Source organism: Martes martes, assembly GCF_963455335.1.
Source record: "Martes martes genome assembly, chromosome: 10".
NCBI classification, from domain to species: Eukaryota; Metazoa; Chordata; class Mammalia; order Carnivora; family Mustelidae; genus Martes; species Martes martes.
In genome coordinates, this window is record NC_137898.1 from 114,678,940 (window position 1) to 114,701,048 (window position 22,109).

At 44.0% G+C, this 22,109-nt stretch overlaps 1 protein-coding gene across 1 annotated transcript in view; it reads right to left on the bottom strand.

The window, feature by feature from the left end:
* DYNC2H1 (dynein cytoplasmic 2 heavy chain 1) overlaps positions 1-22,109 on the bottom strand; it is a gene marked incomplete at its 5' end in the record, with an annotated part of 274,888 nt that overhangs the window by 232,253 nt on the left and 20,526 nt on the right. The window contains 16 exons of the mRNA XM_080815645.1: positions 810-922; positions 2,408-2,525; positions 2,627-2,759; positions 4,388-4,770; positions 6,212-6,382; positions 6,902-7,016; positions 7,103-7,258; positions 8,371-8,576; positions 9,268-9,417; positions 11,530-11,657; positions 12,313-12,428; positions 16,367-16,494; positions 17,322-17,550; positions 17,632-17,771; positions 18,739-18,837; positions 19,393-19,545. Of these exons, the coding sequence (XP_080671771.1) occupies positions 810-922; positions 2,408-2,525; positions 2,627-2,759; positions 4,388-4,770; positions 6,212-6,382; positions 6,902-7,016; positions 7,103-7,258; positions 8,371-8,576; positions 9,268-9,417; positions 11,530-11,657; positions 12,313-12,428; positions 16,367-16,494; positions 17,322-17,550; positions 17,632-17,771; positions 18,739-18,837; positions 19,393-19,545 (2,538 nt within the window). The remainder of the gene's footprint in view (positions 1-809; positions 923-2,407; positions 2,526-2,626; positions 2,760-4,387; positions 4,771-6,211; positions 6,383-6,901; positions 7,017-7,102; positions 7,259-8,370; positions 8,577-9,267; positions 9,418-11,529; positions 11,658-12,312; positions 12,429-16,366; positions 16,495-17,321; positions 17,551-17,631; positions 17,772-18,738; positions 18,838-19,392; positions 19,546-22,109) is intronic.

The window sequence follows — 22,109 nt, forward strand, 5'->3', positions numbered from 1 at the left end:
TAAGCAGTGGTGGTCCTGTAAATGTGTTAGTTGTACACTTATTGTTCACCCAAATCATCTCATATAAAATCATCTTGTACAACCATCACGTCACACAACACATTTTGGAAGCGGGGGAGTGAGTAATAATAACAATCATAATCATAATAATAATCATAATCCACCTCCTGAAATAAATCATCTTCAAGTGCCCCGTGCATATTCACACTGCAGACGCGACGTACTGTACGTAAAGCCACACGCCTCATCCGATTGCCAACAGTCTTTGCAACAGACAGGAAGCTGGGTAGTAAGATGGGCATTTTACAGATAAGAAAGCTGTGATTTTAAGTCACGAGCTAATAAGTTGAGGAGCAAAGATTAATAACCAGTCTTTTCGACTCCAAAGCAAAGATTCTTTTCATAGTTACATACTGCCCTCGAAAGACTAAGAAATCTGTATTATTTTCAATATCAAATCATTCCAAACCCGACAAATCATCTTTTTAAGATACAAGATGAGTTTCCTAAAAGGCCTAAGTTTTACCTAACAAATCGACTAAATTATTTTTTTTTAAAGATTCTATTTATTTATTTGACAGAGATCACAAGTAGGCAGAGAGACAGGCAGAGAGAGAGGGGGAAGCAGGCTCCCTGCTGAGCAGAGAGCCCGATGTGGGGCTCGATCCCAGGACCCTGAGACCGTGACCTGAGCCAAAGGCAGAGGCTTTAAACCATTGAGCCACTCAGGCGCCCCTAGACTAAATTGTTTTTGATACAAAGTTCATACAGTTACTGCTTTTCATTTTCATACCGGAAGAATTACTTACCTCTACATTATTTGAGAGAAGAACTTTGTTTTTAAAAGGCACGACCTCTCCATCTAAAGACTTCATTGCAGTGATATGCTTGGATTCCTCATCAAAGCACACACTGTTAATACCTAGAATACAGAAGATCAATGGAAATGTGAAAGGGTGAAAGACGTAATTATTAAACAAGGTACGTCACTCCCACAGTATATGTGTACCTTATAATACGTATCATAATGTACTAGAATTATGTTAATTCTCCAACATAACACAACAGTTTCTCCTCATCAAAAGTGCAAAGAGCCCACAGGCCCCCAACAGGCGGATGACTAGGCCGGCGCACTCCCCCACCAGCATGGGGCTCGGCAACAAAAAGGAGTGAAGTGTAGCCGCGGGCATCTCCAAGACCTGACGACGACGAGCAAAGAAAAAGGCCAGACGCAAACGAGTGCCTAAGAACACACACCGATGATTCCGCTACCACAACAGGAGACGGAAGAGAAGAAGAAAGGGGGAGGGCAAACGGGACTTCCCTTCCCCCAGATGTGTACTTTATTTTCTGGTGTACAAAAATACTTCAATATATTGATGTATAGACAGCCAATTTGGATCTTCACAAAAACCCTGTAAGTTATTATCTCCAACGTGAAGGAGGAAACCAAGCTTCCGAGCAGTAAATTCATAACTGGCTAACTCAGGGCGGAGGCCGAGTGAACGCAAGCCTGCTGATTGCAAGGGCTCCGGCCGCCGCCCCACGCAGCCCAGGTCACGGCGGCGGACACAGCGCCCCGGAGCTCTGCACACACAGGCGCGGAAACGTGAGGGCTCTGCAGGCCGGACGGCCTCCGTGTCGGCTACTCGGGTGTGTCCTGCGGCCAAGAGCAGCGCTACACAATCACGGGCACGGCTGTGGTCCAGCAAGACCGTCCCGCGGGAAGTCAGGCAGGGAGCCAGACCAGGCCTGGGGGCCCGCTGCATGCTCATCCTGTCAGCGAAGGTGATGGAAATGTTTGACTGAATTTGAAAAATATGGCTGTTCTCCAACAAATGGAAGGTTCTGAGAAAATACTCATCTTGATTTTTATCACAGGCGATTGCACAGGTCCTGGCCCATGGACAGCGGCTCAGGGAGAGGGATGCTCGGCCCCGTCGGCACACTGGTCAACAGGTGACCTCGCCTTGGCCCATAGCCCGACGGCCCTCTGCTCCCAGATGACCCCTGACATCACTCCTCTGCACCTGAACTCCCCACTCACGACGACGGCCACTGGAGTGCATCCACTCTGCAGTGAAGGAGCGTGCTCTCCCCCTCCCCACAGCCCATTCCCGCCGCCCGCCCAGCCTCCTTCCAGCAAACGCCAGCACATTCTGCAGACCGCACCACCCATGCCACCTTATAGGCTCCCCAAGATGCCGCCAACCGCTCCACAGCTCAGCTGTGCCAGCTGCAGGGAGTGCCATAGGGCTGTCCACACAGCAGGCTGTCTTTCCACTAAACCATGAATGCTTCGAGTGTGGGACACGCATTCTATTCGACGGTTTACCTCCGAGCCTAACACTGTGCCTGGCAGAGCCTGGAGCGCAGTAAGGACGTGCTAGAGACATGCCGATCTTACCAGCAAACAGCTTTTTGAGGTGAGACTGAATCACCGACGGGCTCGTCGACTGGCCCAGCACCTCCAGCAGGTCATCGTCACCAAGGAAGTAAAACCTGGGGAACACTGAGCGCTTCTCCTGACACAAACACAAACGAGAATAAGAGCCTTATCTTTTCAATGAGTCATACAACAAAGGACTTCATAATTTATTACAGAAGTCTAATTTAAAAAACATGCCTCCAAAAACTCGTTTAATGATTTCTGACATCGCTGAAGCTGATCAAGTATCGTCAGCAGACAATTTCTGATTCCCGCACGCATCGTTAACGTCGTGACCCTACTGTCTTTCTTGATGTCAGCCATTATTGACCTGCAGAAGAAAAAAGTTATTTTTACCTTTATTTGAGCAGTTTTTGGCTGGAAGAGAAATACTGAGACATTTATTTTTTGCCTGCGTAGAACAAACTAGAGGTAACACTATCATAACAGCAAAACATCACTACACTTCTAAGAAATTATGCTAAAAATTAAGAACAGCCCATTACTGTTTTTAAATACCTAGTTTTTTCTTCTTTAAATGGGCTCTACACCCAATGTAGGGCTTAAACTCATGACCCCGAGATCTAGAATCCTACGTTACACCAACCAAGTGAGCCACGTGGCCCCCCATTACCATTTTCAACCTACCGTATTGCAAATTCTCCAATTTCATTCATTCGCCGAACAAATATTAAGCCGTATCTCATAGAGATAATGGTCCAGTGACAGAGAAAGATAGTAAATATTTTCTAAAAATATTTAAATAAAATGATGAGAAATGCTAAGAAGGAAAAGGGCAAAGTACCTTTAAAACAGCTAATGGGACACCCCTGCCCTCTGGCTTGAGAAAGTCAGTGAGGCTGGGCTCTGCACGGTGAGTCAGAGAAAACGTCCCTGAGCAGGGGCAGGGGCAGGGGGTCTCTGAAGCAAACAGAGAGCGGCACAGGAGAAGCTGCAGAAGGGGACACGGAGCAGACGGGGCTTCATCCTCGGAGCGGCGGGAAAGCAAAGCAGCCACGAGCCCTGCCTCGGCCCAGACCACTCTGGCCGCTGTGCGAGCGTCTTCCTGGGAAGACGAGCGCGAGCCCCAGGCCGGGAGGTGGCGCGACTGGGTGACAAGTGTACCTCCGAATAGAGGCAAGAAAGGACAGACAGAAGAGACAGACTCAAACAGAGCAAGTAGGTCAGAGTCCACGAATCTGGTAGCTTAATGGAGCTCAAGGTGCCTGGGCAGGTCCAACACCCACCAGGCTGCGGCTGTGCGCAGCGAGCCGGACGGCACCAGACGCGGAGACAGGGATGGGGAAGCACAGATTCGTGCGAGGCATGGACGGGGACTGCGGCTTTGGCGCGCCGGGTGTGTTTCGTCTATCTGGAGCTCAGAAGAGAAAGACGGGCTCCATAAAGCCACGGAGGGGCCGCAGCAGGCAGGAGAGAACAGGGGGTGCCCGAGAGCGCCCACGGAGCGCGCGTGGAGGGAAGCAGCGGGAGCGCCCAAACCTCCACGCGGAGAGAGGCGGGAGCGCGGGAGCCCGAGCGGACCCGGACAGACGAGCAGAACACGGGAGGACGTTCTCCCCAAAGCCACGGGAGGAGACTTCCAGCCCGAGGGGCTCGCCTCTCTAAATGCCGGTCGAGAGGAAGGAAAACGCGGCATGTACAACGGCCATCGTATTCCAGCAGGAACGGAATGGGTGACCTCAGTCACCACAGTACTGATGGGGAGGGGTCAGCGCTACCACCGGTACCCTGACACTCCAGGGACAGTGTTGTCACTACCAGGCCGTGCGGGAGGGACGGCGATCAAGAAGTAAAAACAGCTCCTTCGAGGGATCCAGTGGAGGAAGAGGCAGAAGTTGCCACCGACGCTCATAAAGGCACTCTCTTGAGCTAAGCACCTGATGACGTGGGAGAAAACACTGCCGCACGAGTCGAGCTCCTACACAGCTTCACACTTACCTGAAGTCCTCATCGACTCTGTTGAAGCGCATCTGCTCTTTGGGCAGTGCTCCTCGGCCAAAGATGGGTTCCAGATACACCCACTTCCTCTGAATGTGGTTTAAATTCTGTAGGTATTCATCCAATTCTGCCAGTTTTCTCTCCCAAATTGACACTTTATCTTCAAATCCTTTATAATAAGGAGAATCCTTTAAGGACTGAAGAAGGCACCTGTTATCTCCAACTTGATTTACTATGTCTTTCCAGTCTTTAATTAGCTTGATAGTTCGACTTTGGCTGTCTTCATAATCAATCAAGGTAAACACTGCTCCAACTCCCCAGAGATCAAGTTCACGTAAAGCTTCTCTGATTGTAACTTCACCTTGTGCCCGACTATTTAAATCCTAATTAACACAAAATATCCATATTTATTATTTCAACATTAATTACCATATACATAATCATAAAATATTTCAGAAGAAGCTATATTTTTATTTGGTTTTTCACAATAAAGTAATAATAATAATAAATGAATATATTTTACATGCAATCCAAGAGAATCACTAATGTATCAAGAGAGATCAGACACTAAGTATCCAGGTTCACATGGTCAAAGTATACACAAGGTTCTGCTATAGGCTTCTTACTTTAAAAAGAGAAAAAATTCAAGAATTCTTGAAAAGTCTGGCTTTGGGCACCTGGGTGGCTCAGTAGGATATGTGTCCAACTCCTGCTTTTGGTTCAGGTCATGATTTCAGTGTCATGAGATCGAGTCCCAAATTGGGATCTATGCTGTGCATGGGGTCTATTTAAAATTCTCTCTCTCCCTCTCCCTCTGCCACTTGCTATCACCCCCTCTCTGAAAAAACAAAAACAACCAAAAAAAAAAAAAAACCAACAACACCACAAAAAACCTTCCTAACATATTTAAAATTTTGCAGACTTCAGAAATCTTACAGCAATTTAAAGTTCTGATACACCTCAAGTGATTAATTACCACCTTCTATAGAAGTCATGCTTTATAACCTCACAATTATTTAATAGGCTCCAAGATTATGAACAAACACAAAGGTACATATATTAAGTAGAAAATATGACAATTCAACAGCAAGAGTACTTTTATTTTGGGGGCGCCTGGGTGGCTCAGTTGGGTAAGCATATGACTCTTGGTTTCAGCTCTGTCAAGATCTCAGGGTCGTGACATGGAACCCCATGTGGTGTGCCAGTCTCCACGCTCAGTGGGCGGTCTGCTTGGGATTCTCTCCCTCTGCCCCACCCCACTCCAGTGTGTTCACGCACTCTCTTTCTCTCTCTCTTGCTCTCAAGTAAATAAATAAAATCTTTAAAAGAGAGTGAGTTATTTTATTTTTACAATGAATGGACAGAGCACAACACAGAAAGTCTGCAACTAATGTTAGAATTAAGAACTGTGCACATTTTACCTTTACCTCAGACTTTTTCTCAACCCAATTAGCAAACTGGTTCTTGGTTTTGTTCTCTGGAGCTGAACATCTCTTTGCTTCCATTTATAATATATCCCATGATTTTAAATGGATTTTATGTAAAATGATTTGTATTTGTTTGCTTTTTGATTAAAGCTGACTCCCTTCTTAAACTAAGACATTTCTTTTCATATTTTTTCTCTCTCTGAAGAAAGAGGTTTATAATGCTTCTACACCCCCTACAGATTCAGACGCATTACTAAAGAAAGAAGAATGGAATAGGGGAACACAGTCACCATAGTAAGAGAAAATAAATTTAACTTGCTATTTAAATAAAATACAAAGCAAAACCATATATTAACAAAAGTAATATTTTTGAGATATTTATAAAAGTGAATCCTACTTTAAGGTCTGAAGCTTTGGCAACAATCATATCAGCTACTCTGAGGAGATCGCCCAACAGTAACTTCTCCAGGCTCGTCCCCCGAGGAAGACCAAGTAGACGGAAAAGGTCAAGCCAGTGATCTGGCGAAAGATGCTCCCCTCTCACGTATTTCAAAATAGGTATTACAGTCTGTGAAAAAAATATATATACACACATGAACACATATTATCTAAATGCAAATTGTTGTTTCCTTTTATGATTAGCTACAAAATTTTTAATTACTGTTATCTCATTTAATAATCTTGAAATCAAATTCTCAAACAGAAGTGTACAAAATTTTTTATTAAACCCTGCTGTGGATACATGCAAATATCCCTTTGTAGCTTGATATATTTTAAAACATGACCTAAAATGTTGCTATTTTTATTAAATAGGATACGACCTATATCCTAAATATGCTAAATGACCCATATCCTAAATTGCACTAGGAGGTATCGACACTCTAATTTATAACTTGAAGCATAAATTTCTTAGTTAAAACTTTTCAGAAGTGTAGGCAAAACATCAGTAATGTCTGTGATTTACTCTATACTTGCTACTTTCTACATCTGATGGAATCATGAAAACCAGAAGCTGGGACCCCCACTCCCTCGATGGCACAGTGACCGATGGTGACCCTGGACAGCGGCAGGAGCGCCAGGGCCTTACTCTGTATCTGTCGACTTCCGACTGCAGCTTCACTGTCATGGCGGAATGTTCTTCCACTTTCCGTAACCTGTCGTGCCAAGTCATCAGGAACTCCTCCAACAGATATGTCTTCGTCCTGGAAAACACCAAGACACCTTAAAACGCACATCCCCAAAGGCACTACCGCATGATGAGGATCTCAAGAGAGTCTACGGGCCCCACCGGAACGTGATCCAGTCCTCACTGGCCATGTCCTGAAGCCCCCGCTGAAACTCTTCATACAGCGCCCAAACCTGTGCACAGCTCTCGATGTCCTTGGAGATGCTGTACGCCAGGGAGAAGTTGGGCTCTTCTAGTCCAAAATGATGGCAGTCATCACTACAGAAACAAAGGGTGAAACACCATTACATCCTTAAAAACTGTTCCAGTCACTGTTACTGAACTGCCTTTCCCTGTGTGTGTGCGTGTACACACCCACAGGTCTGACAGTGAGACAGTGGGCGACTACGTGAGAATTTCACTCTAACTGCTTAAGTATAACCTCTTCTAAATTCATTAATATGCATTTTTCTAAAGGACTCTAAGAGCAGTTGGTAACACATATAAATATATTTATGTACAACATATATGTCATAAAAATAGAAATATTCAGAATTATATCTATTCCTGGATTAACTGAGAAGAGATTAATATTAATATCCAAGAGTTAGATCCTAGAATATAAGACATCCTTTTAGAGAAAAGGTATAATGCCATTTAGTAAGTGTGTACTAAATCCTTCACTATCCCTGGAAGACAATTATCTTACCGATCGGTGCATTTGCCTAAACAGAGACCAAAACTAAAACAACGCTTAAACTTAATACCTTGGGGGCACCTGGGTGGCTCAGTGGGTTAAGCGTCTGCCTTTGGCTCAGGTCATGATCCGAGGGTCCTGGGATGGAGTCCCACATCGGGTTCCCAGTTCAGCAGGGACCCTGCTTCTCCCTCTCCCCTGCCCTTCCCCCGGCCCCCCACTGTTCCTATGTGTGCTCTCTCTCTCGCTCTGCTCTCTCTCTCAAATAAATAAAACTTTAAAATAAAATACACTTAATACCTTGTATTATTATAACACAAAACAATCTTTTTCGTGGAATTGTCCTATTTTGCTAGGTTCATTTTTTTTCTCAGAGTCTCTGAAAGCAATTTTCCATTAATTTTATATATTCTATTTTTAAATACAAATGAAATCACAGAAAGCAAGTGCTCCATCTCTGTAATTCAACTTTTAAGTCAGTTTAGTTATCTGTTCTACTTCTAGGCCTAAACAGAAATTTGCTCTTCTTTAGAGCTCCTGACCGAGTGCAGCCATGACTCCTGGGCGTGAGCCCTTCTTAGTTTTCTTTAAAACTACAGAATTATATGAAGAAAAACATTAAGATAAGCAGACATAAGAACATCTGCAAATACAAACCGAAACAACTACTATCAATTTTAAAGAAAAAACATACACCAGCTTTTTCCTTATGACTTCAAGATCATCGAACTCGATTTTCTTCTCTTTTATTGACTTGGCACTTATATCAAGAGCATTTTGCTGGCCAGTTTCAATAATATCATCACCAGGCTTTAGTTGGTCCCAACGAGCTTTAAATTTTTCTAATTCTTGATAATAGATCTGAAGACGAGACTTCACATTTCCTTTCATTACTTCGATCTGTAAGAGTCAAGAGTTTATATAATTCAATTCAGAGTAAAATCTCGCTTCCTTTCACATTTTATTTCCAACATTTTCTATTTAGAGGTGAAAAAACATCAATACCAATTTCTCAAAAGATTGTTTTCACTTACTAATTTCAAGTACAATAAAATTTTGATTTCAAAATTAGACCATAAATCAGACCATAAACATTCAGTACTTAGAGGTAAACTGCAAGCATCATCATTAAAACATCACTCATGCTATTAGCAGCTGCCACCACAGCTCTCCACGAAGCTGGTGTGATCAAGGAATGCCCGGCCTAGCACTAGAGCCGTCCCACCCGAGCATTCAGCTGCTTCATGAAGGGGGTGTCCCGGTCTCCCGGCCAAACAGTGAGTTCAGTCAACAGGACGAAAGTACGACAGATGTGTATAACTACCAGGCTGTCCCTTAACAGACGCCATACGTAGCAGCAAACAAATTCACTCCTAAGAAAAACTGCGAATAATATGGCATACACTCTTTGTACGGCAGGAAGCGAAGAGAAACAGTGGGAAGTGTTTTGCTACATGGAAGTACTGAGCAGGCCAAGTTCATCATCCAATAAAATTCTTACCTACCTGAACTGTAATGGAATAAAGTGAGAGATCTTAAGTGAGCAAAAAATCGACTTTCCATTTTAAGAAAATGACTAAAGGGTTCTTACCTGATCTTTAATCATAAGTTGGTGACTTTCCATCATCAACTCAAATTTATCCCACTTAGCTTTCAGATTGCTAATTGTTTCCAAACCTCCACCTGCCACAGTTCGTAAAAGTCTGTTTTTATCTTCCGCTTCTTGGAATAAGGGCAAAATCTAAAGGTTGAAGAAATAACACATTTAAAAAAAAACTATTTTATCAAATTTCTTAAGGTTCATTTATTCTAATTTATTCCATGACTTGCTTTTTAAGAAAAATCAAGATTTCTGCTTTGAAATGACTTGTTAAATTCCTGGATATGAAGCTCCTAATACTTACTTATTATTATATGTGGACTCAGCTAAGAACCTCTAACACGAGAGTTACAAAGGATCCTGAAGTTGCCCCTACAAACTGAATGACACCGTGAATTCATGAACACAGTGCTACAGTGCGATTCAAGGTGAAGTTCTGATTATACCAGTTCCACTCATAAGAAAATGCTAAAAGGGTTTCTAAAAGAACTAAGATTAGGGATTATCTAAGAGCATAAATTAGCTATTCTACTCAACAGAGAGGGAAAGTCATGAAAAAGGTCCTTAAGAAAAGAACCACCAGGGGGGTGCCTGGGTGGCTCAGTGGGTTAAAGCCTCCGCCTTCGGCTCAGGTCATGATCCCAGGGTCCTGGGATCGAGCCCCATATCGGGCTCTCTGCTCAGCGGGGAGCCTGCTTCCTCCTCTCTCTCTGCCTGCCTCTCTGCCTACTTGTGATCTCTGTCACATAAATAAATAAAATCTTAAAAAAAGAAAAGAAAAGAAAAGAAAAGAACCACCAGGGACACCCGGGTGGCTCAGTGGGTTAAGCGATGGCCTTCGGCTCAGGTCATGATCCTGGAGTCCCAGGATCGAGTCCCGCATCGGGCTCTCTGCTTGGCAGGGAGTCTGCTTCTCCCTCTGACCCTCCCCCTCTCTCTCATTCTCTCTCTCAAATAAATAAATTAATTAAATCTTTTTTAAAAAGAAAAAAGAAAAGAAAAAGAAAAGGATGACTAAACACATGGAAGTGAGCCATTGTGCACGAGGACGCTCGGCAGGAGACGAGAAAGAAGAAAGGAAGGCTCTCATTTCCCACTTGCGAACAGGACTGAGAGGAGCCCGAAAAGACATGATGACAATCTCCTAGTCAGTCTGCCCCTACTCCTCCTCCTTCCAATCCACACGGCAACAGAGAGACCTCGAAACACGACTCTGCAACACCCTGCTGCACACAGCCCAGCAGACTCCCCAGCCTCGACGGGATAGACCCTGAGGCCCTCACTGGCTCCCGTGCCGGAGACCCTGTCTAGGTCTTCCTGCCTCGCCCGCTGCCCTCGCATGCGACATCCGTGTCTCTTCTTCCCGTTTCTGTGTCCTCCCGCCCACTTCACTCTCATTCTCCTCTGCACCTCCTCTTACACTTCAACTCTAAATTCTGGAATATTCTACGCTGCTCCCACAGCGTCTGTTGTCCGCTGTCAGCCAGGTGGTCTAGTCCATCTCATGGCTTCACACTTCATGCATGTAAAGATGGCGTTCAAGTTTTCATCTCCGGTCTTTACTCCTAAGTTCCATATTCCTCATTCGACTTCCATCGGACACCTCAGTCCCCACCGCCTCCGATATCCCAACACCCTCTTCCTCCAGTCATTCCCATTGGCAGGAAATGGTACCAGCAGCTTCCCAGCCGCTCAGCCAAAGCTCTAGGACACACTCAGTCCTCTTTCTGTGACCCCTCGTGTTACACCACGAAGGGATATCATTTCACTTACCTCTGAACTATCTTAGTAATTTTAAGTCTATTTCACAGGAGGGACACATAAACGTTTGTTTCCTGATCTGAATTATTTCTCTTCTTCTAAACAGTTACAATCAACCATAATGTAACTGCTCCGTATGTGAGTGTGTGTGTTGTAAGTATTCCTAATTCAGCTCTAACTTTACACTCCAGCATCCTAAAGTTACAACCCTGGAAGTAACAGCATGAATTATTTTAGTCTCATTCTAACATGGCACCTCATAAAACAGACTGTGAATACTCCTGAGACAGTAATAAATACGACTGTTACTGTGTCACTGCACCAGTGTAACAGCAAGAGTCGCATCATGAGCGGCCAGGTGGACCAGCTTACACGGACTCCCCGACAATACTGAACTTCTACGGTCTTCCTAAAGAGTCACATAAGATTGCCTAACTGAAACATCTCCTGCGCGGTACGAAGAAGTCGGTAACTCTACCTTGCGATTCTCACCTCCGGTTTCCGTTCCTGTAGTTTACTGTATTGTAAATTTGCATCGCCGATCTCCTCCACAGACTGGGGCGTTACTGTTAACACTTCCATGGCCTCAGTGACAAATGTATCTATTTCATGTAGGTGAGCTGAATAGGTGACATTGACACAGAATGTTATCATCACCAAAAGTACTCCGTTGCACCATTTTAAAATCAGTGTTAGAAGGGATCACTACATAGCATACATTAACACTTAAATTTTCATTTGCTCATACAACAAAACTTTAAAATACAGAATAAGCAAAAAAAAAAAAATGTCTTGTCATGAAAGTTTAGTTCTTTCACATTATACCTCTAAATTTTGAGGAAGTTAAAATGTACTCATTATTAGTAAATTTTGCTCAAAATTGGTAACTTTTCCAGTCTTCTAGATAATATGTCAAAACATCTCAGTTTAATGGAAAAGGAAACAATGTGGTATTTTGGAAAACAGTAGTAATTTGAAGAGATAAGAAGAAATACATTCTAACAGCATAACCTACCTTTGTCAGGAACATATACAACAAACTAATAGTAGCTCATACTACAAATAGTAAAAATGCCCTTCATTTTTAGACCTTGAACAGTTGGATATGGACTTTCCTACTTTATTAAAATTATTATTTTAAGCACACTTCATTTCATAATACTTTCTAGTTTGGCTGATTTTAATCATCATTGGGATTCACATTTCCTAACTACCAAAATACATGCCTTTATGTATAAAATTAAGTTAAAATAAAAAAGTAAAATGTGTCTTTACCCTGGATGGACTTTTTCAAAGAAAGAACAAGCATATCAAATAGCTTCTGGATGAGGTCATCAATCACGGTCTTCACAGGGTTACAATTAATATTTAAGCAATCCACCTTGACTGCACTGCAAAATGCCAACGGACATGCACGCCATGAGAAACGCTTACTAGAGAAGAGTCTCGCTATAATGATTTTACGTAACACCTTTCGAAATGTAAATCAGAAAGTATTATTGTGATCTTTAAGCACAGTGAGATTTCACTTAGTAAAAATGCTTTCCACGTACTATTAGAAAGTTTTCATTAAACAATGATTTTGTTACAATACTACAGTTTTTTTAGTCTCACATGAATATATTTAAGTATTGACAAGCCCTTTACTTGTCACAGCATGTAATGTACTTATTCGAATATTTAAAACATGAATTCCCAATTCTGCAAAGTGTAAACAATAAGGATAAGGAAAAGAAAACAAAGACAGAAGGGGGAATGTAGATTCTTAAGGCCCTAAGACAATAAAACAGTAAGGTGTCACTTCATACCTATCATATCAACAAAAATGTAATGAACTGTTAATTCATATCTTCAATTGTGTGGTGCAACAGAACCCTCAGAACTGCTGGTCAGAGTATAAAACTGTGCGACTTTTGTGAGGAGCAATTCAGCCAGACCTATCAAGTAATTTTGAAATAGGCATATTCTTTACCTTATTAACTTCACCTTTAGAATTTATCCTAAGGAAATTTCCAGAGCAGACTCTAAGATTTATACACAAGTATCTACTTTAAAGCATCAATTATAATAGTGAAAATAATAAAAAAGTTACATACAAAAATGGCTAAATTATTATATACCCATACAATTAAAAATCAAGTTTTTTGAGGACTAGGTAGTAACAAGACTAATCAATTTATTAATTTATTATTTATTATGACTTAATTTAAGTTTAATTTTTATTTAAACTTAAGTTTAATTTAAATAATTATTTATTATTAATTAGTAATATGTTATTATGTTATTTATTTAGTGTTAAATAACAGCATACAGTATAACTCAAATTTTTAAGTATATGTCCTAATATTTCCAAAACATCAAATATTAAGAGCAATGTCTATATTTTTAAAAATTTATACAACAAATGTGCTGTTCTAGTGATCAGAAAAAGGGCATTCATTTTTTTTTTTGTAAACATATAATGTATTTTTATCCCCAGGGGTACAGGTCTGTGAATCGCCAGTTTTACCCACTTCACAGCACTCACCATAGCACATACCCTCCCCAATGTCCATAACCTCACCCCCCTCTCCCTCCCCGCCTCCCCCCAGCAACCCTCAGTTTGTTTTGTGAGATTAAGAGTCTCTTATGGTTTGTCTCCCTCCCAATCCCATCTTCTTTCATTTTTTTCTTTTCCTGCCCCCCTAACCCCCCACGTTGCATCTCCCCTTCCTCGTATCAGGGAGATCATATGATAGTCGTCTTTCTCTGACTGACTTATTTCGCTCAGCATAACACCCTCTAGTTCCATCCACGTCGTGGCCAATAGGCATTCGTTCTGAAGAACACTAACTGCACGGTATCCTTAAGGCGATTTGTAATGTTCTGAGTAAAGAGAAGTTGAACGAGACTTGTTCCTCTGAAGAAACCTCTTATTTATCTTAAAGTATACAAAGGTAAAAGAAGGCTGGAAATTGTGGCCACGAAGATTACTTAGAAAGCTACTTATCCTTTTTGAGGCACAGAGCCAGGTGACATTTTAGATAGCAAATTGCATGAGTTAAATCCTCACTTCTATTTTAAAAATGTAATTTTCCCTTAAAGCTTTATGTGCCCTCAGCCACCCACTGGCTGCAAAGGTTGTGACTCCAGTTCTTGACCAGCAAAACATTAAGGGCCAGTTTGTTTGCCATGTGCAAGTTTATATAATTTTTGAAATTGTGACACATAAAATGTCAAAATTCCCAATACCTGATAGACGATTTTAGCAAACCTGAGAAATTAAATTATACCATATTTTGCGAATGAATTAACATCAAGTAGTCTGAGGGCAGCAGACTTCTACTCACGGATTACAGAATCCTGTGGACTGAACTTACCTTTCACTCGAAAATATTGGTAACGTGATAAGGAGGGTCCCTTCAGCCATGGATAGGATGGTATGGCCCTAGACGGCCGAGCCCAAAATCATACCCTTCCAATAACACCCGAAATACATGAGAGTATCACTTTTCCAACCTCATAGCCTACGTCTAAGGAGTCCCCATGAAACGGTATCCACGTGTGAGTTAGCACACACTCGAGCTTACGTGAACTCGCACTAATCATTAACAAGAGCAAACTGCAGAAAAGGCAGGACACGCGTTCTTTTCCTTCTGCTTAGCTTTGACAGGCAGGCTAGGAAGGCTGTCTACACCGAAGGACAAACAGGTTATACTGACAGCAGCCAAGGTCCCTGAGCGGGCAAACACAGCGAGCAAGCCGGGTTCAGAGAGATGCGCCACTATGGTGGCATCATTATCTAAATCATCTCAGCCCAAACTCACACGTCATTCGTCTCTTCGCTATTCATCGTCCCTCATCTTCCACCAAAGACAAAACCTCATAATCCCCCAAGTATTTGACAATACTTCCTAATATTCCCGCCTCCCATTTTGAGTACCAACAACTTAATTCTATTAACTACTGGGGTTCTGACAGACTAACCTCTCTTCCTCCATGATCTGTTTCTTCCACCATACGACTCACGAGTTCCAGACTGACATCCCTACTGTTCGGGTACTGACACACTTCCGTCGAGAAATCTTCAAGAGCTAACTAACCACCCGAATGTGGAGAAACTCCAACTTCCCACCTTAGAATGGAACCCTCTCCCAAATCTGTTCCTTAACTGCCCCTTTCCACAAACTTTCCCTCTAGTCCCTAAAAAAACATTCATCCATCCAATTCTCAATTAACCAACTTCGGATTTCCAGCACAGAACTCCCTCACCTGGATATCTCTGCTTGAACCTTCAATCCTCATCTCTAGCTGTCAGAGTTCTAGGTCAAAGATTTCTACCTTAAGGAGACTTTCCCTAATTTTGACCCAAATGGATGGGATGTCATCATCCTGTGTGTCTCCACAGTCTTCAGCTCAGTCTCTCAAATGAAACAGACCGTTCCATCTGATACTAGTAATAACAACAGTAACCAGCATTTACTGACAATCCCATCTGTACCAGTATTTTGTAGCCAAATTATGTACTGAATTCTCAAAATCCTTCGGGATAAATACTACAGCTGTAACTATGTTAAAGCCGAGGAAACTGAGGTTCATGGGCTCTCAGTGGCTGTCGAGCTCCTGGAGCCGGTACGAGCCATCTCACTCCAAAGCCAACCCCCTCAACCCCTTTGTGGACGCACTCGGTCACGTCTCAGTGTACTACCAGAGAGTAAGCAACGTGAGGTTCCTGGTCTAGCGTATAAAGCAACTGTATATTCCCACAGGACAAAGTTTGCATATTATAAATGCTCAGCAAATATTTAGTGAAAGAATGGACAAATGATTTAGTAAAAGTGAGATTGTCCTTTATAGGTAGTATGTGCACAATTAAACAGGCCTCACATAGAACTTATTGCAAAGAGTGGTTGCAGGGCCACAAATTTCAGAGAGTGATGGGGGAGCTCCCTTCTCGAGCAGCTGGGTGAGGACACGCCCGGCAGAGGGTCTCCTACAGCTAAGGCAATACCCAGACGCAGCACGGTGTTGGGTGACTGCCAGGGCCTTCCAAAAGGAAGTGAGGCCGCATGAAACTAGAGTCAGTTGTGAGATCCGCGTGCCAGGTCTGCGTCCAAGTCTCCCTGCCCCAGTCTGCTCTACCCAACCAGGTCCCAGCCGGCAGAACCTCCAGAAGAGAACTTCCTTTTGTCTCAGCAACGTCCTACTCTGATGACAGTCAAGTGTCACAGCTGGGCTTTAGAGGTGGTAAGGCGGTGACCTGACTTTGACACCACCAAACCAGGAGTACCCTTCCCATCTCCTGGCGGAAACTGTGACAGGGCATCAATACGACTTTAACTTCCAATACCTCGGAAGTCGTTCTACTTCTTTCCCTTTTATTTTCAGTGCTTTAAAATTTCTCTCCCAATCATGGACAGTAGAAAGATGCTTTTCCACTAGAGCCTCCATATCAACTTGCCCAATTACGATCCATTCCTATTTGAAGAATGAAAAACATTATTAGTAAAGAAACAGTACTAATATGCGAACATTTAAAAGCTTAGGGTCCAACATTAACACTGATAAAAAGGGACTAATGTAAGGTATTTGTGTAAATTTCAACTTAAGTATGCAAATGTAGCCATTACTGCAGAGCCTAAAGAATGAACAGAGGAAAAAACTATGTAACACATAAAAGTATTATTATGATGGTGAAACTTTTTTTAAGAGATCACAAAAACCCGTTTTTTAAGATTCTCTTCTGAAATCTGATAATTACACAGAATCAATCTGGTGAAGGCAACACCACAAATCTGAAAGGGTCCAGATCCAGTCTAGTCTGGAAACCTAAAGTAGAGAAGCAGCATCACAGAGGCAGGGGTGGACTTGCAGTCATTGCCCGGAGCAGCGCATATGACGAAGGAGCAAGGAGCGGGGCGGGGCCTGGGAGGCTGGCAGGGTTCACTCAAATGAAGTAAAAGTTACCTCACCTTTAGGACGTCACTTCGCTCCATGCTTTGCTCTTGATCCAAAGCATGAGGAAAAGGATATATTTTCCTGAGAGGAATTAAAATTGACATGACAGAATCCTGTCCCGTTCCATGTTGATGCAACAACCAGTTTCTTAATTCTCAAATAGTCAAAGACAAAAAAATCTTAGCCTGACTCTCTTCCCAGGTGTGGAATCCATGCAGGCTGTGCATCACCACCAGTGCTGGCTCTCCGCCCCACGTGAGGACACACAAGACACACTGCAGACGGCACACTTCATACGGATGCAATCAGATGAAAGTTGTAACACCAGAAAATGACGTGTTCCGTACCTTATGCTGTTGTAAAACAGCCGATAATCTCCGAAAGAGATCCTCAGCTTTGCTGAAGATCGTCAAAAATCCGCTTGCATTCCTATCGATCATAACTGAGAAGAGAGACTCGGCTCCGGCCTCACCCACTCCCCGAAACTGATTGGGAATGCCGATGAACCGCTTCATTTCTCTGTAATATTTAGCCCGGATTTCTTCAAAAGGAGGCCTGAACTGCAACCGCCCCTGTCTAAAAATAAGGAAATTGCTTTAAAATGGGCACTGGGAGGAACACAGAGACTGAGATGAGCCCGGGCGGCCCGCGCCTCACTTGTAGGTCAGGTCCACGCTGAGCTCCGGCAGGTTCTCGTTCAGGGCCTCCAGGCCCATCTGGTACTGGTGCTCCAGAGCTTTGTACAGCTGGTGGTCCCAGTGCTGCGTCCACGCCCGCATGGCGCTCGCCTGGAAACCCTGAGCAGGTAATTCACAGCTTTTAAAAACCACGTACTGGAATGCGGTTGCCATTTAAAGCTTTTCTATCACCACGTAAAATTATAAGCAAAACCAAAACCAAACACGTCATTCTCAACGTCGTCAAGCTCTGCAGCTGCTCCGTGCCGTGCAACTGCTTATACAGAGTCGAACACGAGCGTCTCTAATCTCATCAGTAACACACTAGCAATCAGCAACACTTAAAACATCGAGTTAACGTCAAGCAGATTTTACCTGTGGACTTTATGATGCTAAAAAACAAAAATCAGAAGAACCAGTCACAGAAACTGGTTTATTTTATGAACTTCTTGGTCCTCCTACTCAAATTCCCATCAAGTACAGCTCTTCCCTCTCCCTCCCTAAATGCCCCATGGCACATTTGTATATGATCAATTTAAAACATGAGGATGCTCAGGACGGTTTATACACTCTTTTGCTTCCATTTAACCATAAATATAGTGATTCTTATACTTTAAATTTTTTAATTTCTAATACTTTAATTTTTAATTTTTGGCAGGCTCTGTGCCCACCACTGTCACATACATCATCTCCTATCAAGATGTGGTAGAACTGAAATTCTACCCAAAAAAAGGGCACACATACTGAAAGAGCTATTTCATTTTTTAGGCTTCTGCCTAACCTCAGCTTTGTGTTCTACGGGTGGCAGGATCACCAAAAAGGAAACCAGGCAATGACAAAATTTAAGCACCAAGTTTTCAGACAAACTACAAAGTCAGAACTGAGAAACATGGCATTCCATGAGGCAAATGGAAACTCCCTTTTATACTTTGAAATGTGAAAGCATGGCCAACCTGGTCTTTGTGTGGTCTTTGTATGTGGTTCAGGAGACTTCTAAATTAGGAATTCATGCGAGATTTTTCATCAGTTTAGAGCCACACTCGGAGGAGGGGATACCAGAGTGCAGGACCCGTAAAGCACGCCTCACCTGAGCTTCAACACTCGCCAAGCCGGTTCTCAGTTCCTGTAACCCGTCCTTCCAGCGCTGCTGCTGCCGCAGCAGGTCAACATTCATAAGAACTACCACCTGTGAAAAGTAAGGCAAAACAGTCTCCAAGCAGCCCTGGGAAAAGTGACTTCTCAGTGGAAAACCTGACAGAGAGCGCCTAAACCAAAGATCAGGTACCTCTGCCTACAGCGAGACGCAGCGTACCTGCCCGGCGCCTGGGCCATCTGCCCGAACGGCACCATCCCCATCGCACGGGAACAGCGCAGAAGCCCACAGGGAGAGGCGTTCTGCCAGCAACTACCAATACCAGGGTCATGAAACAAAGGAAAGCCTGTGGAGGAGGGGCCTGCCGAGCCTTGGGGACTCCATGCAAGGTGGGATCCTAGAAAAGGACATCAGTGGGAAAGCTGGGAAGCTCAAAGCCACCTAGTTCCTAGTTTTGATAGACGCACTGCGGTTATACAAGTTGCTAACAGATGAAGTTGAAGGTAAGTATGAACTTCGTACTGTTTCTGCCAACTTTAAGTCTGTTAGGGAATTAGATTTCCAAATAAAAAGTACTTAGGATTATATCCCAATTACCATTTAAATAATACTAGTCATAGCCTATGCAACTTTATAAATAAAACATACCTTCTCACAAAACGTAGTGTGCCATTTTCTCAGTTTTCTATTTTCGGTGGCAAGTCGCTGAGCAGCATTTTGGAGTTTTTGGATGTAGCCTTCTAATTCTTTAGGATTATCCCAAGTAATTTGTGACTTTCCCCCACTTCCTGCTTTTGAATTCTAAAATACAACAAGCGTCATTTAGCATTTAAATGCATTTCTCTTTTCCTAAAGACTCCACAGACATTTTAAGTCCAGTTGTCCCTACCACTGATTTGCAAGAAAAAAGGCCTCCAATACTTTTTCCATGTTATAGATGGCAAGGCGGTCTAGCAGAACCCAATAGCTCCATTCCCTCGAAGTTCTCCCTCTTGGAGCGAAACACACGCAGAACAGAAGCAGATGACACCACGAACACGCACAGAAGGAACAGAAGAAAGCAACCAAGAGGCCTGGGGACCTGAGCCAACACAGACGCACGCGTCCTTACTGTCTCCCAGAAACGCTGGGCGGCCAGTGGACAAGCCTCCACCCGGAGCTCCCTCCAGGGATGAACGAACGAACACATACACCCATACACACACAGCCCGTTCCCTCTAGCCAACGGACTAGGAAAACCACGGTCTAATGGAAGAAAACCTTTGTGGCAGTGCCTGCCCTACACTTGCCAGACACGAGCACAGAAAGCACCTCTCTGCAGAGAGCCGACCTGCCGTCCACCGCTTGTCCCAAGCAGGCAGTACTCCACATCCCCCGCCCAAGGCAGCCCCCGCAGGGTAATGCTGGTGGGGCCGGGGAGCCAGCCGAGTCCCCCTGAGCTTCCTCGCAGCCGTATTAACAGGGCTCCGGCACTGTGAGCTGCCGCCCTTCACAGGCAGGCGTCGGTGAGGCCCGAGGGGGCACGATCTCCCGCTCCCCTCCTGGGAGGCCACGCAAGGCCATCCCTCACCCCCCTCAGCATGGTGTCCGCGCGGCCCAGCAGAACACTGAGCACACACGCTCACCCAGGCCCCTCACTACAGTTCCCTCTTCCAGGGAGGAAGAGCGCTCACCCAGAAGGGACCACCATCCCAACCCCAGGGCATCTCCCAGCTACGACCGCGCAGCCAGCAGCACGTGGAACCACGATCCTCAAGGGCTGAGAGACCTGCAACCGTGAATTCTGTGACTGTGAAACATCCTTCAGCGAACAGGGGGATACAGACATTCTCTGACAAGGGAAAACCAAGAGACTTTGCCTCTAGCAAACCTGCTCTCAACGCCTGGCCAGAGGCAGGCCTCTCAGTGGGAACTGCAAAAAGCGAAGGAAAACCCGGGGATGAGGAAAATAAACTATCCTCATTCTTTGAATTTCTTAAATCCTACTTGATGACTGAAGCAAAAAGGACCACCCCATTTGGGTGCAGCGGGTACCTCACACTTCGGACAAATATGGGGAAGCGGAGAGAAGAGAGCGAGGCAGTGGTCAGGCTCCCCGACGTCCCTGGCGCGGGCAACAGTAAGGCAGGACGACTGGGCCCGGACGCGGGAGACCCTCGACCAGTAGCTGAAACATGAATGAAACTGACAAGGTGATAAGTCCGGGAGCATCCTCTGTGGACAGCCGTGAAAGCGTTTACCAGCAGTCACTTCTGCTGTATTCCCAGAGATGATGAAGGTAGTTAAACGAGAGGCCCTGCTCTCCAACCCAGTGGCAAGGGGATTGGGACAAACCTCCCTGTTCTTTGTCCTTCTATCTTAGTTTCTATCTACCCCTTCAGATTCATTTAACAGAGGCTATATCCAATTATTAACTTCTCACAACCCAATTTCTCATAGAAATATCAACAGATGCTACTTTGAATGTATTTATTAAAGAAGAAAATGTTCTAAGGGTATATAATTAAACACCATCTATTAGGTGAAAAATAATAAAATCTTACCCCATTCCCATAAGTACTCTTATCAATATGCCCAGAAAAAAAGTTGAAAGGATATACACCAGACAATTGACAATGGCCATCCCTTGATGGTATAAATTTAAAACATTTTTTTTCTTCATGTTTGCCAGTACCTTTTAAACTTTCCACTATAAACTCATACTGAGCTTTGGCAATAAAAAAACATGTTTTTAATACAATTTATAATATGAATTATCTGACTTGTAGTAAATGTGAAGCCTGAGATCTAGTGTGCAGAACAGAGTTGGCAGAGGAGGTTGCCATGGTTTCCCTCCGAAGACCTGCTTCCAAGACAGACCCGTACTGGCACCTGACCCCGCACCTGGGAGGCCTCCCACAACCCCACCCTTAGGCCCAGCTCACTACACCGAAACACCAAGGTTTATGCTCAACAGTCAATCCTCCCCAGGGAACCTGGAATTTTGGTACATGTTAGGCAGAAGATAACTCCATGTCTAGCCTCCAGTAAGCACCTGGGCACCGAGTCACTAATGGCATCCCCGGTAAGACACCATTTCACACGGACTACAGCTTGTTGCTGGGGTGGGGGAAGAAGAATGCCTGTGCGACTCCCCTGGGAGGGATTCTTGGGAGCTTGTGTCTGGTGTCCCCAGAACCTCACCCTCGTGTACTTTTCCCTGTGCTGACTCTGCTTCGTATCCTCTCGCTGCAGTAAGTCATGATAAACCATCTCTGGGTACAACTACACCCTGAGTCCTATCAGTCCTCTGCGAAAATCACAGAACCTGGGGGTAGTCTGGAGGAGGACCACGACTGGCAATCCACCTCAAATAAAACAAGAAG